The sequence below is a fragment of the Cariama cristata genome, unplaced genomic scaffold (genome assembly GCF_000690535.1).
Source record: "Cariama cristata isolate BGI_N322 unplaced genomic scaffold, ASM69053v1 scaffold9398, whole genome shotgun sequence".
In the NCBI taxonomy this organism is placed as follows: domain Eukaryota; kingdom Metazoa; phylum Chordata; class Aves; order Cariamiformes; family Cariamidae; genus Cariama; species Cariama cristata.
The window spans coordinates 16946-31540 of NW_009630679.1; the positions used below are offsets into that span (position 1 = coordinate 16946).

Below are 14595 nucleotides of genomic sequence, written 5' to 3' on the forward strand. Positions count from 1 at the left end.
TAGCTTACTTAACCAGTAAACCAAACATTTTCAGATGCTTACACTGTTCAAATTCAGTCAACTAGTGACTGGTTGACTAGTGATGACCAATGTAACAGTTCAGACTTCTCAGTCATTAGTAAAACAAAATAATCTAAAGATCGGTTGTGTTTCAGAAGTAGGATTTTCCAGTTTCAAAACACTGATAACCTGATGTGACTGATGAATTTGTAAAAAATACAGAACAATGCATGAAGACCTTCCCATTTCATATCTTCTTTCAAGTTCTTGTACACACCGTACGCAGGATACAAAGTCAAAGCAACTAGATATAAGGACAGTATTTTTAATGTGTGACCTGAAAGAGCTTTTTTGTCCTCCTGGACACCGTACAACTGTCAGAAGGAAGAACGGTCTGCAGGGTCACTTCCCCTGAATGCAACTGACTGAATCTGCACGCATCTATGACAAATGTCAAACCACGAACAAAAGCTTTTATATTCTCCCTGCATGCAAAGTCCTTTCACAAGCTTTGCAGAGACAGTCAAATATGGAGCCTGCACATCATCATCTTGACTATTCCACTGGGATAGGTGAGTTTGTTTCTTTATTTTATTTCAGTCTCTGGTCTTATAAGTCATCATTTCAACTGAACTCATAAAACATTTGTGCTAATAACTTCAGTTTTTTTTAAAAAAAAAAGGACACGCCTTCCTTCCTTTCCACTGTGCGTTCGTTCTTTCTCACTCTCTTTTTCTGGCATAGAGGTTCCTGTGTTATTTTTTGGTGTGCACACTATCTGGATATTTTGTACTTCTGTATCGTATATGGAATCCTTTCTTGTTGATTGTATCATCAGTGTGAAAGTGAAGTAAAAGAGCTTCCCCCGCTGAATAAATTTCTTCTGGTGGCTAAAATAAATGAATAAACAAATCAATTATTTATCCACTCTGTGTCTTTATCCCCTTCATTCACATTTTTTTTCTTATGGATATTTCTCTTTTCCTGTTACACCTTGTCATGTAATTCCACTGAGTCTCACCTGGCACCATCTGACATCATCAGACAGAATACTTCTATCCCATTCAGTTCGCAGTTATAGGCTAGGAATTTTTGAGGCTGCCTACGGAAATTGCATTCTAAACTTCTAAAAGCTGGAGGTCAACTTAAATCATGATGTTTGAATTTTATTTGCTGGCAGAAGTTTTGAAATTATCTGTTAAAACTTTTTCTTTTGTATTATGTGCACTCTTTCAATCTTGAGCTCTGGGCCTGAAAAGCATCTTTGCACACAATCCAAATAAATGTGGCATCATACTTTCTGAATCTGATTTAACTTCTCCAGTTTGTATGGAGTATCTCTGCTATCTTTTCTTATGAGACAAAGAAAAATCTCCTCATTCTTTTGTCCTTCCCAGATATCTTCTGTAGTTCTGATGGAGCCCAGTGACTGGACAGGACCACACACAATATTCTAGAATTAGATAAACAACATACTCCAGTATTTATTTTCCATCTTATTCTTCGCAGTCCTCATGATGGTCTGTTTTATTACTGAAGCAGATTGATCAGAAGTACCAGCTGAACTACCACGTCCTTTTTCTAAAGTTGAGAAGGTGGTAATATATACTAATAGTGCCTTTTCCCCCACTTCAGTTTGGGTTATTTTGCTTTCAATAGCTTTTCTATTTAATTTTGTCTTTCCTATGTGGCCTCTGAAACCATTCATCCGTACCTTGCGATAACCAAAATAAGAACAACTACCACCTCTTCCACCCCACCCCCCCACACCCCACCCCCCCAAAACAAAAATCAGCCCAAGGTTGGGCCATTCTCCAGTTTGCTGCCCTCCTACTTGTAAAATAGGGCAACTTGCAACGAAAAGTATTGTTTTGTGTGAATTAGTAGATGATTAGCCCAGTAGTAGTGGGCTCAGTTGTAGCATTTCCCTTAGAATTTATTGCCTACAAGTTCAGTGGTAACACTTTTCCTGCATCTTAAAAGTGTTCAAAAATGCCCTAAAAAGATTTAAGCCATCTTACAGGTAACTCATCTGAATGACCACGATCTTTCATCCAGGACTGTGGCTGAATCAAAAAACTGACACATGGTCAACTAAGAACTCCTATCATCTCACGTAGAATCTTTCAAACTAGGCAAAGAGCATATGTGTGAAAGTGTGCTTGCATTTGCACACATACAAAGAATTGCACCAGTTTTGCACACATGTAAACCATTGCGCCAGCTTTCACAAGGCAGGCAGCCAACAGAACAATGCAAGTCTAAAAGGAGAAACAGCACACATCCCTTTCAGGATGTCACCTGGCCAATTTCCTCCATGCCTCGCAGTTAAAACATGTCAGAGATGCATGTGGGTTGACAGGGCTTTCTTAAAGCCCATGTTAATCACACAGTTTAGGAGCACTTTTTTCCTAAAATCACATTTAAGTAGTAGATGAGCATATTATAAATGCTTCCCAAATGCCCCTTCCCCTTGTAAAACGTGGCTTCTTCATTCAAATTGAAAGAATTTTAATGTGATAATTTTCAACACTGATGCACTTCTCTCTCTGTAAGGGAAAAAGCTGCTAACTTTTTTCTGGGTGCTGATAAACACTCCACTGTCAGCTACCTAAAGCTTAACATAACATTACAACACTTCAGTCAAAAATAAGATAAGAGTCTTTATTGTTGAGAATATTTCAAGGGAATGCTTGTACTACATAATGTGTAGTAACTGAACCTCATCCCTTCTTGCCCCTTTCCTTCCTCTGCCCTGTCTTATTCTTTTGATTGTGGAAACAAAAGATTTAGTACCTGGTTACTTACCCCAGATCCACAAAATCGACCAAGTCTCACAGCTGTCTTATCATGACCATCAAAGAGCTCCACATAATCGTAACCACAGTCTGCCTCTTCTTCAACCTCAAAAGTCTGAAACATTAACTCGACTCGATAGCCGCGCTCTGCTACCAGGAGCCAGTCGCAGTCTGCCTGAACTGGATAGTTGTTATCGCCAAACTGAGCATGCGAGTACAGATCTCTGGGTTTGCTTTCAGCTTTCAGTCGACCACCACATTCTAAATGGGGGAACAAGGACAAAGAAGCTTACTCAGTGCAAATTAGCATTTTCTATTCATAGATGCCCAGTCTTATTCAGGTTGAATGCATTTTTATGCCACAAGCAAGTCAATCAAACAAAGTGTAGATTGAAGTACTACCCAGTATGAATACAAATCCATCATTCTGAGTTTTTCCTGTATCAATTCTGTTTTATAGCTACAGAGACTTGAGCATATTTCCTACTTTTCAAGTGCAAGACAAAAAGGCAGGGAACACCAAAGTTATAAAGAATGTGGTTCAAGCAGTAGGACATTCAGATTGGATATTAGGAAGAACTTCTTCACTGTATGAGTCGTTAGGCATTGGAACGGGCTCCCCAAGGAGGTGATGGAGTCACCATCCCTGGAGGTGTTCAAAAAATGTTTAGATGTGGCGCTTTGAGACATGGTTTAGTGGGTTTAGCAGGCATGGGGGCATTTGGTATATGGTTGGACTTGATGATCTTTGAGGTCTCCTCCAACCGTAACGATTCTACAATTCTTTGGGTAGGCACATGAGAGGTGCCTGTGGCCAGCAAGTGAGGTATCCACATTGCAGGGGTGACAACATTTCCACATGGGTTTATGACACCGTTTGCAAGTGGCAGGGGAGGATCAGCTCTAGCACACAGGTAGCCAGAGATCAAGTGCAGAAGTCTTGTGCTTCATAGGAGTGTCAGATTTAACTATCATGCGATGGCTGGACAGCCAGCTCCATGCTAAACACCATGGCCAGGCTCACTACCTTGTTTGCTGCGCAGTTCATGGACATGAACAGGTCTTTCTCTGCAAAAGATCATGGCCGGGAGAAAGTTGTAACCACCAGATAAAGTCTTGTAGCAGAAAGCCTGCTCTTGAGTCAAGTCTCGAACAGGAGGTCCTTGCCTTTTGCCAAAGCCATTATGTCAATATAAATCTCTGTTTACACACAGTAGCAAAATGTATGTGGGGCTTTAGAGCTTGTTTATAACTGCTCAAAAAGTTCATAATTTAAATACAAATTAATTTTACTGTATAGTCAAATAAGCTGTTCTTTAGCCAGTTTGCTGGAGTACAGAAATTGCTGAAAATGCACTGAACAACAACAACAAAAATATACAGTAGCTAGTACCTTACCCCTTATAAATATTTTCAGTGTCTATAATTAAAACTAGTATTCCATCCTAAACAGTCAGTGAATTCAGCTTCTATGGTAACTTAAATATATAGATGTTACGCATTTGCCAATTAAAAGTGCTATTACAATGCAACTAACAACAGCTGGAAAATTGTACTTAAAAGAAAAAAAAATGCATTGTTTATCATGTTTCCTAGAGATGGGCAGAGGTTTTTTTACTTTACAGGTACAAAGATTTCAATGAAAACAGCATAATTTAGTTTTGGTTTCTCATCAAGAACAAACCATCCCTTACAGCACCCATAAAAACACCAAGTGCAAGTAAACTTGAACAAAAACCTGAGATTCAGAAGTTTAGGTTCAATTTTAGTAAGTAAATGAATGAATAGACGATTCTATCTGCATTTTGATCAAACGTTACATCATAAATTGATCATTTTATAATAACCTGAAACAAATTGCAAGATTCAAACATTTCTAAGCTTTGGTGAAGAGATACTTTGAACTTGACTTCAGTGTCATGGACTCCACCCGCACCTAAACATGACCAATTGCAATGTTATGTTGTGAGGAGTCACATTTCAGCTGGGAATTAATGACAGTAATGACCAAGCCATTATTTTTTAAAAACATGTCTAAAAACATGTCTGGTTTTTCTTAATAAGGAAGTGAAGGAATCAAAACAGGAAATATAAGTTATGTAAGTAGAGTAATACATTATTCATGATCTGTCATTCAACCTGAAATTTCAACTTTTTTTTCACTTTTAGAGAACAGATAAGAGTACATGATAAAGAAAATTTGTCAAATGAGATAGTTCAAACAGTTATTTCTCACTGGTATTCTAATATTTCTAATATACAGATTCCCCCTTCCCCCTTTTTTTTTTCTTATTCTTGATTTCAGTTTACTTCCTTTTTTTTTTCCACTGGACTTTTGCCAATGTTAAGAACACTGCTTCAGACACAGAACAGCTGCTGAGGAGAAAATGTTTAATGAACTGTCTGCATTTTTTCCCTCTGCTTGCTGTAGTGGACAGGAGCTTAAAGGAAAGTTGTAGCCGTACTAACAACTGCAGACAATGGCAATTCTCTCTCGCCTGCCCTTCTCCCATGGATTATAGCCTTATATTAAGATAAAGTATTGATTGTAAAAATTATAAGTCAAAATTTCAGTTTCTTGAAGACAAAGTTGTAGTTTCAAGTCTCCATCCAGCCTGCACAATCCAGCACTGCATTAGGACAGGCTGGGATGGGTCGGCACAGAAGAGAGCAGTGCCCTGCAGCATCGCTGGCTCAGCCTTGATACCAGAACTAACCCAGCTGCATCACCCATCAGGCTTTCCGTTGCGCAGGTACCGCTGCTCTGCTGTAGGTACGAAGTACACATCTCACTGTAAAGAAGTATGTTTGACTTGTAAAATGCTGCTCATCTGACAGCCTTAGGTGAAAGACTTTTTTCTAGATCAGCTAAGGAACAAAACCCCTCTCGTTTCCTGAACTTTCTAGGGGCTTTTAGTCTGCTTATGAACATAAAGGCAAGTCAAGCAGTAGTCTCTTGGCTATTTAACAAGCTGGGCAGATGGGAAAAACTTAAACCCACGCTACCTGAACCAGTGAAATGATTATAGATTTGATTCAGCATTGCCATACGGAATTATTACAGTCACTTTGGAAGCAACACAGAATCCTACACTGAATGACGTCTGAGACACACAAATTTGTCAGAGGTACCCTCCCAGGGTTAACAGATAAGAACAGGACCTACAGCAGAGCTGCAAGCTCCTGCAGCAGAGGCTGGAGGCCAGGCACCATAAACAAGGCCATCCAGAAAAGAACTAGATGCCTGTGTCACGGCAACCAAATCACTCCTTGAGCAATTACGTTTAATGTTCTGTCACGACCATTTTTATAAATTCCTTCTGGATGGGTTATGCCTTTTCTGAGAGGGGAAAATATAGCAGAATCTCTTTCTAAAACTGTGCTGCACTTTAAAACCAGCATTTTATAAGTTTTGCTCCACTCAGGGAAGGCTTTCTCTCCAATCTATTTTTTTGAAACCTTACTGCCTCTGCTGCTACTGTTTTATCCTGTTTTCTGAAATATTCAATGGAAATCTGGAATTTGGATAGCACTTGAAGCCAAAAAGTGTCACAGAAGGGAAATCAACATCATCATCAGGATCTACTAGAATAAGAGGCCATTAAATCATGAAGATGCCAAGAACATAGCAGCACAGGCACCTTTGGGCATAGCATCCAGTTACTCTTTCACTACTGTTGTATTACACAAGCTCTTCTACTGAGTGAGTTCTGCCAACAAGTCAGAAAGTGAAGGGAGCAGCTTCCTCAGCTCTCCCTGTCTATCTGCACAGCTAGGCAGGGTTGAGCCCAACCTTGCCTACTTCCATTGCAGACTGCCAATTATTTGCTAGAAAAAAAATAAAATAGGGAAATAGAATCCACTGTCTAAATAAAATAAGGAAATACAATCCACTGTGTAGACACTTGTTAGCTATCTATTCATTCACACCTGCATCCAAAGCACACAGGTAAAATTCCCACGGAGCATCCATGTTGGGCTCTAGACGGCAGGAAAGGGCTGCAAGATCCGAGTTGTCTCTCGTTCAAACGCTACCTCAAAGCACATGCTGGTGATGTGCTGTTCAACTTAGCGACCAGTTTGTGCAACAGCGGTCGACGGAAATAAATGTCCTCTCTTAAGGAGGCAAACTTTATAATTTTTACAACATTCTTAAACACAGTGCAGATTTTACTCTTCAGACTTTCTCAGAAAAGCAGTAATTATGCTTGCTAAGAAAGTTTTTACAGTTGAGGCACATAAAACTCAGCAGATATGAGGGAAATTCCAGCAAGTCATAACATAACGAGCAATCTTAAGCAGTTAGGGAGTATACACTTCAACTTCTTTCACATAGTGACTGCTCCTATTCTGCAAATCGAAAAGTGAGAATAAATGAGACAGTAGTTTTACAACACCTGTTTCTAACAAGACTTCTGACCTTTAACTGTTTACCCTGAGGTAATTTAAAAGTGAGTAATTATTACCATTTCTATCTAATTTTCCATCTAAGGGAAGGGGTTACTGCAGTAGGGAAGGCAAACAATGACATGCTTGTAAAAGAGGATTTTCCACAAGAAAAACAAGTTGAATTACAGGTAGCTAAACTCTTCACTTTCCAGGCCAGACAATGAAAAGTGAATAGGTCATATACTGTTGCCTACTGTCTTCCTCTGAAAGGGAAATTAAATTAATACAGTTATAGAATTATTCTTAACAAAGCAGAAGGGAAGAAAAAAAGAAAAAATGCTAACATTGATATATGAGGATCTGTTAGCTGAGCCCTACACATCAACTTGACAAATACTCTGGGTAGTATCACGTGATATTAACATTGACTAATCACCTCGATTACTATCTTTTATTAATAACTGCTACCTGTCAGCAAACCTTACCTACTAGCACAGATATTTATAAATATTTTCTTCATTAATATTTATTGCCAAATACTAGATGAATAAGACTGAACTTTGGAAAGTAAAAGCCAACATTACGGCTGAAGAAGAGGAAAAAAAAAAGAAAGAAAAAAACCACAAAAAAACCCCAAACCCCCTCGTCTTACAGCAGGCGCTGGAAGTTCAGAGATGCAGCACTAGAGGCCACTGTAAGCCAAGCAACGTCGGGGAAATAATGACCACACTATCAAAATGTCCCAAGAAATCTATTAATGCAGTCGCAAACCACTATTTACAATTTCAGTGGTTTCTGCCAAAGTTCAAAACTAAATGGTGAATATGAAGGGGATTATATTTTTAAGGTTCTAAGAAAGTCTTTGGAATCGTTTTTTCTTCTTTCTTCAGCTTCTTTCTTTTTCAGCTCTACAGAAAAGTAATAGCTGTTTACACAAAACCCAGACTTTTGTTTAAGTTAGACCAGGAAAGTAATGGAGGTGCATCACATGTCCCAGTGAACTATTGCCATTGCAAATACAATGAAAAGCTATTGAATCTTTTACAAACTAATGGCACGAATACTAAGAAATATCTCTTTGATTATCTATGCCAATATTTTCTTTTTATCGGATTTTGTTTCAAAATCTTTTAATCACTTACCTGTGACAGACAGAGAGAAGGTGAAAGAAGCATCTAAAATATGAGAGAATATTTTCTGCAATCTTAGATTTTTCCTACTGTTCTTAAGGTTTTATTAGATCTAGTTGTAACATTGTCTTATCCATTAACTCATCCCATTCCTATACAAGAAATGCCCTAGTATCTCCCACTAAAGAACAAAGGGGAAGTTATTAGTAAAGCACATCCCGATTGTCTGACCTGTAGAGTGTGTTGCTTGGAAGCCTTTTCTTTGAACTGATGCATCAGAAATAAAGCGGAGAAACATTTTGTTTCCAGTAGCAATAAGAGGATCTGGTATTTTATTGCCACATAAGCGTCCCAGAATTGGTGATTTTTCACTTTCACCATCAAACACTTCCAAGTGGTCATAAGCACATTCTTGATGTTGTTCTATCTCAAATTCATTGAAGGTCTGGGGGAGGAAAAAAAAAAGGCAAAATGACTCAATGTAGTACTGTGTTTACTGTACTTATATGGTACATATGTACTGTTAGTATGTTTCAGAACACAAAATAGATGTTGTTAAGATGACAGATTTAACATTATTGCTCCTACAAGCTTGTAGCTTTGAATAACATAACGATTTTGAGAAAGTGGAATAACAATTAAGGCAGTGATCTTTAAGAGGGCATCATCCTTCATACAGACACAGATTTGAATATTTATAGCCAATGAATAACAATAAGAGAATATTAAATCTAGAATACAGTGACCTTTCTGTTGAATTTGCACTGTTTGTAGGATTATTCCAAATTTCACTGAAGATTCAAAACAGCAACAAGCCAGAAATTATTGATTCCTCAGACAGTTGAGGATTGATTGAAACATCTGCAAAACATAATGCATCCCCTCTCTTTTTTTTTTTTTAAAAAAAAACTTACCTCACATTGCAACTGAAGTCTTTGAGAATGACCGTTCCACATGAATGGTTACACATGAAGGTTATATTTTCTAATCTATTATTTAGAGATCTATTTTTTGTTATTACAACTAACAATATTTCAGGCTGTACCCTTCATGCTAAGGTTACCTTTTTGCTAGCAAAATCATTGTGAAAAATAACAAAATTATGTTAATGGTTTATTGAAAAGCTTCAGCAGACTCTTTTGCTTGCCCTAGCTTTACCCAGAAAGTTCAAATTACTGCCACAGTTGGAACAAAAACTGGGGCTCACAAACTTTACTTCATTTCAATCTGTGATGTTTCTTCTACGCTTCAAAACACTTATCTTAGTTTCTGAGCTCCTCGGGATTCTCAGTCTCTCTCAGTGCTCACGGCAGCTTGTAAGGACAAATTTGGGTCTATTAAAATTTGTAAATTGCAAGTCCTTTGGAGCAGAGTCCGGCCAACTTACTTTTAAAAACTTCTGAAATTTTGCTTTCTCAAACTTGGAGTGTCCAACCTAAGGTATTTCTGAAAAGGGTGTGCCATATCCTACAGAAACCGTTAAAACACATACAACTAATACCCATTTTTCAAATACGGAAGAGTGTGTTCCAAGACTGGACTGGTAGCAACAAATTTATTTCAAGGGGACATCTAACAGACTTCAGATGAGACTTTTTGACCAGGGCTAAATTTCAACAAGAAACCTAAGTTTAATATCCGGTAATTTCCTCTCATGTAAACACTGAGAAGGTCATATGCATACATCTTCATGAATTTTCAGAATTAACCTACAATTTAAGATGAAATTAAAAATCTGTTTGGTTCAACAAAATAGAATAAAAACACTAAGTGTAAATGTTCCCATGAGTAGTCATATAGCTGACTGTTTAGGAAAAAAACCCAACACTAAAGTATTAAGAAGCAATAATTAAAAGGAATAAAACTGAACTGCCAAATACCGAGCAATTAGAATAATTATGCATTCTATCTGGTACACCAAAGCAAATCTGACCTACTGAATCCCTTGTGGAATTCAGCCAGTGTGAAATGTGATAGTAATTTATACTAACAGTTGACCTAAAGGAAATATAAAGAGCTAACACAAAGTCTTTTGCCCCCCAAAAATGGAATATTCAGAATAACACTTTTGTTTTGTGAAAAGTGAAGAGTTGCACGATGCAGTGGATGTATGTTCATTTCACAGGAAAGTCTGGGGGTTTATTTTTAGGGATTGAAGCTGCAGAGGCAGTGAAAACAGCTGTACAGCAGTCCCTCCTGCTGCTCTTAAATTGTAGTCAGCCATCCTACTTTTATGATGCCAAGTACATGTTGTCATTTATACCCAAATAAAATCTGATGGATTAAAAAAAAAACCAAAAAACAGAAAGCTGAGAGACGAACTGTAAAGGAGTTAGTTAAATATAGAATTGAGTCAAGCCAACTTGGAATCAATGGGAGCAATAGATGTGATCCAAAAGCAGCCTGCAGAACTTCGTTTTCTGTTAGAGGAAAATTATATCAGCATTGTTGGCTTCTCATCAGTACAAACACACACACACCTCTTTAGGAAGCACTTCTCACCATGAACTGTAAGACACACTCATTATTTTTAATATTTTACTTATCACTGGGATTCTTAAGCCTGCAAGGGGAGAGTACATGTTCTACTGGGTCCCACAAAGAATAACAGAAAAAAAGTCCTAAATCTATTGTGAGTCTAGCAATGGATTCTAGCAACTACAAACAGAATTAAAGGAATTTTTTTTTTGTTTAAAGGAAAAGTAGATCTTCATATAGAGTTTTTTAAAAGCTCAAAACACCTTACATTTCAAAACACCCAGAGGTGATCTCCATTTTTTTTAAAAACGGTCAGTTCCCAGCAGTGGACTAAGAGCAGTCTTGAAAGAGGAGAACTGACAAAACCTTTCCTTCAAGTTGAACACAACTGAATAGTTGCTGCCAACAGAGTTCACAGATGATTTAATAATGTTGGCAGTGTAATTAAATCGTACTCAGTCCTCCTGGGACAAATATTTTTGAATATCTACCCCATCATGACTACAGTCCCCATTGTGATTGTCTCACTAGTGGGAATGGTATTCATTAGTGTTACATATAGCTTCTGAACATCCAGCCCTCTCTATCTAGAGCACTCGACTGAGGAGATACATTGGTGGCACTTCTGGATAGCTGCCTGAATAGGACACTTAAGTCTGTCTCTTATAAACATCCGGCTGATTAGCTTATGAAAATCACTTTCTCTGCTACGTACATTTTCAAACCCATCTTTATCTACATGTTTCATTTAAAAATTCTGAAGTGTACATCCATTTTTTCATAGGTTTCTTAATTACACCAAATGCTTAACTTCAGCCTTTTCAGGAAGAGACTTTTCAATGATTATCAGAATAAGAGTAATCACAACAAAATACTAGTTTCTGTACACACACCCCTCTCAAAAAATGGAGCACAGCCTCACAATTCGTGTGGTTTGTGACCATGAAGAAATCAATTCTCTCCTTGTTCAGTTGGACTAAGTAAACTGTGAGGAGTAAACTTAAATACGGTGGGAAAGTCCAAGGAAAAAAATATTTATCTATAGTGGAAGTATGGTATTAGTATTATTGATATGGTATCTTGCCGTACTGGACAGACTTTAAAGACATTATACACACAGAATTCAGTAGATTGACCCTACTGACTTGCACAGAGAAGTGGATTTCAGACTCTAAATCATGGAGGTATTTTGGAAAATTCTATCTAGTAAAATTCTGTCTAATTTTTCCAATTTCATCGGCAAAAGCCAATTTAAAAACCTTTTCTTTTAAAACAGACCTTGTGATATTTCACTGAAGAAATCTGAATGCTGGAGTTTTGCCTGCTGAGGTTAAAAGTACTGAGAAAGCTTTTACAGTAACATGCCCATGCCTGGCTGGCTTTGGTTTACTCAGCCAGGATGCAGAACGCTTGCTCAGAAGTGACCGTACGAAGGTCGCCTGAATCAAAATCACTTTTCACCCTTTGAATGGAAAGAGCATGCACACCACTCGTTTTCCACCACCCCCACACCCCCCAAAACTGTTTATCCATTTTACTTCTGGTGAACGGGGACCAATGGTCCCACATCAGCACCAGCAACAGGAGTTATGGTTTTGGCTAAGGTCAGCAGTTATGAGATGACAATATCCCTTTCATCCCTGCATCAATATTGGCTATTGCTTCTACCTCTCTGAAGCATAGACATCTCTCTTCTTATTTGCTCCAAAGCATTTGTTAAATCAATTTAATCAGATCTTAAAATACATAAGGCCAGCTTTTGTTATGGCTGCCCCCTGCATACTCTGGTTGAGCTCAAAGCATAAAAGCCTCCTGGGCAGGTCCGTGTCTTCGGCTTCGTACCGAGGCTATGTAACCTCTAGTAGATCTGCAAAGCTCCCTAAGCTCTGCTAGCCTGTCTTCTTCAGCCAGCTGGACACAAAGGTCACTTAACTCCTCTTAGGCTGCTTCTACTTATGTTAAAATTTATGTAAAACTTTTAAATGAGAAGTCCAGATTCTTGGGTTTTGTATCTTTGTTTCCGCCTCGAAAACTGCAGAACAGAAACACAAAAGGTGTGTGGAGAGGACTGTTCATAACTTCTAATTTTTCTTTTTCTATATGTTGGAATTTGCATAAATGGCCTCTGCAAATTTTGTGCAAATTTTATGAATTGCAACAATGATACAGTAAAGTCTGACAGGAGGAGAGTGTTCCTCCTACCCTTTGCTGTCCAGAGTATTTACAATCACCACAAACTTAAATTCCCAGCTCTACGATACTGAGTAGCTCCAGTTGGCCAGGAACAGACAGGAGTCAGCAGGTTTTTAAAACAGTTTACCTCTGGGCTACAAACTGACAGTAAAGTTTAGCAACAGCTTCGTATCATTGAGTAGTCATTTGAGAAGAAGGTTTGGTGGAAGAAAAAAGGAAAGGTAGGCAGAAACTCACCAGTTTGACCCTCTGCCCGGGGGTGGCACTGATTTCCCAGGTGCACTCCTTTCTGCTGGGATACTTGTCGGGCCAGTTGGGACTCGTGATGATGCCGTTGGGACTGTGGATCTTCTGTTCACACTCAGCTGTGCCAACAGTGATAGCATCAGTTAGTCTGGGGGTTTGCATTCAGGGGTAGCCAGAAAAGTACTCTTTTTTGTCAGGGGACTCACTGGATGGAAAGGATCTTTAGGAAGACAGCTAAGCATGCTCTTCAGTGTGCACGATCATGGTTATCCCCTTGGGCACACACTTTATGGCAATTAACCCAGCATGCTTGTTTATTGGTTGTTGTGAAACATACACCGTTGTTTACAATGGGCAGTTTTTTATGGAAAAAAAATACTATAAAGGAATATACATAAGTACTAAAATTTAATCAAATAGTTTGCTATTCCCGCCATTCTATATAGAAGTAAGTATGAAAATCCACATGAGAAATCTTGCTACTCCAACTTCAAATGATATTTCTTGAGCAATTTATTTTTCTCTCTTCTCACTAATTTTCATACTGCAGCTACAGAGGAATCATTTTGATTTTTAAGCCACCGTTTCTAGGGACAACTATACAACTAGAGAACAGCTAAGACTAAACTGTGAGTATGTAACCAAGAACAGCTTAGTCATTCATGTTGTAACTGAATCACCAGAAGTGCATCTCTGTGAATAAACACAAAGAACTAGAACTTAAAGAAGGCAAGAAAGAAACTAGTTTCACTTTTGTATTTTGTTTTTTAACAATCTCAATTATTCAACAAGGATCTTTTAGAGCAGGCAAGTATCATTCCAACACCAGTGAAAATGCAAATGACTCAGAAGGGGCACAGCTTCACTCACAGCTTAAATCCATGCTAGAATACAGCCCTGAGAAACTACAGTAGCTCACATGATATTGCATTCTTGAGGTTCATTTGCAGATAATCTAAATTCTACTTAAGCCCCAAAGCCTGCTGGTTTTTTGGAGGTAGCCACACCTTGAGACAGCAAATTGGAAGAAAGACGCATAGGGACTTGACTGCGATTTAGATTGTCTCAATATGTCCCCTAAAATAAACCCAGAAAGGGCAGATACACTTTCAACCTAACTGCGAGGAAACTAACTGCTACTGATTGGAGCAAATGACAACTTTACCAGGCTCCTCTCCAGAAACTCTATCCCCGTGTTTAATACAGCATTAGATAAATACTCCATCACAGCTTTAAATGTTCTACGCTTCACAGAACTATTAAAAGTAGCACTCCCTGCCAATGATCCCAAGTTTTCCAAACTGCATTCCTGTGGATCTCAGACTCAGCCACACACAAACGCTGGGGAAGGAGGAGACGGG

General features: G+C 38.4%; 1 protein-coding gene across 1 annotated transcript in view; it reads right to left on the reverse strand.

The window, feature by feature from the left end:
- Window positions 1-631: 631 nt before the first annotated feature.
- Window positions 632-14595, reverse strand: part of LOC104165883 (tolloid-like protein 1) — a 111113-nt gene continuing 97149 nt past the window's right edge. The window contains exons 18-21 of the mRNA XM_009705649.1: window positions 13226-13353; window positions 8549-8762; window positions 2809-3059; window positions 632-890 (exon numbers count right to left, since the gene is read on the reverse strand). Coding sequence (XP_009703951.1) covers window positions 756-890; window positions 2809-3059; window positions 8549-8762; window positions 13226-13353 — 728 coding nt within the window. The 3' untranslated portion in view covers window positions 632-755. The remainder of the gene's footprint in view (window positions 891-2808; window positions 3060-8548; window positions 8763-13225; window positions 13354-14595) is intronic.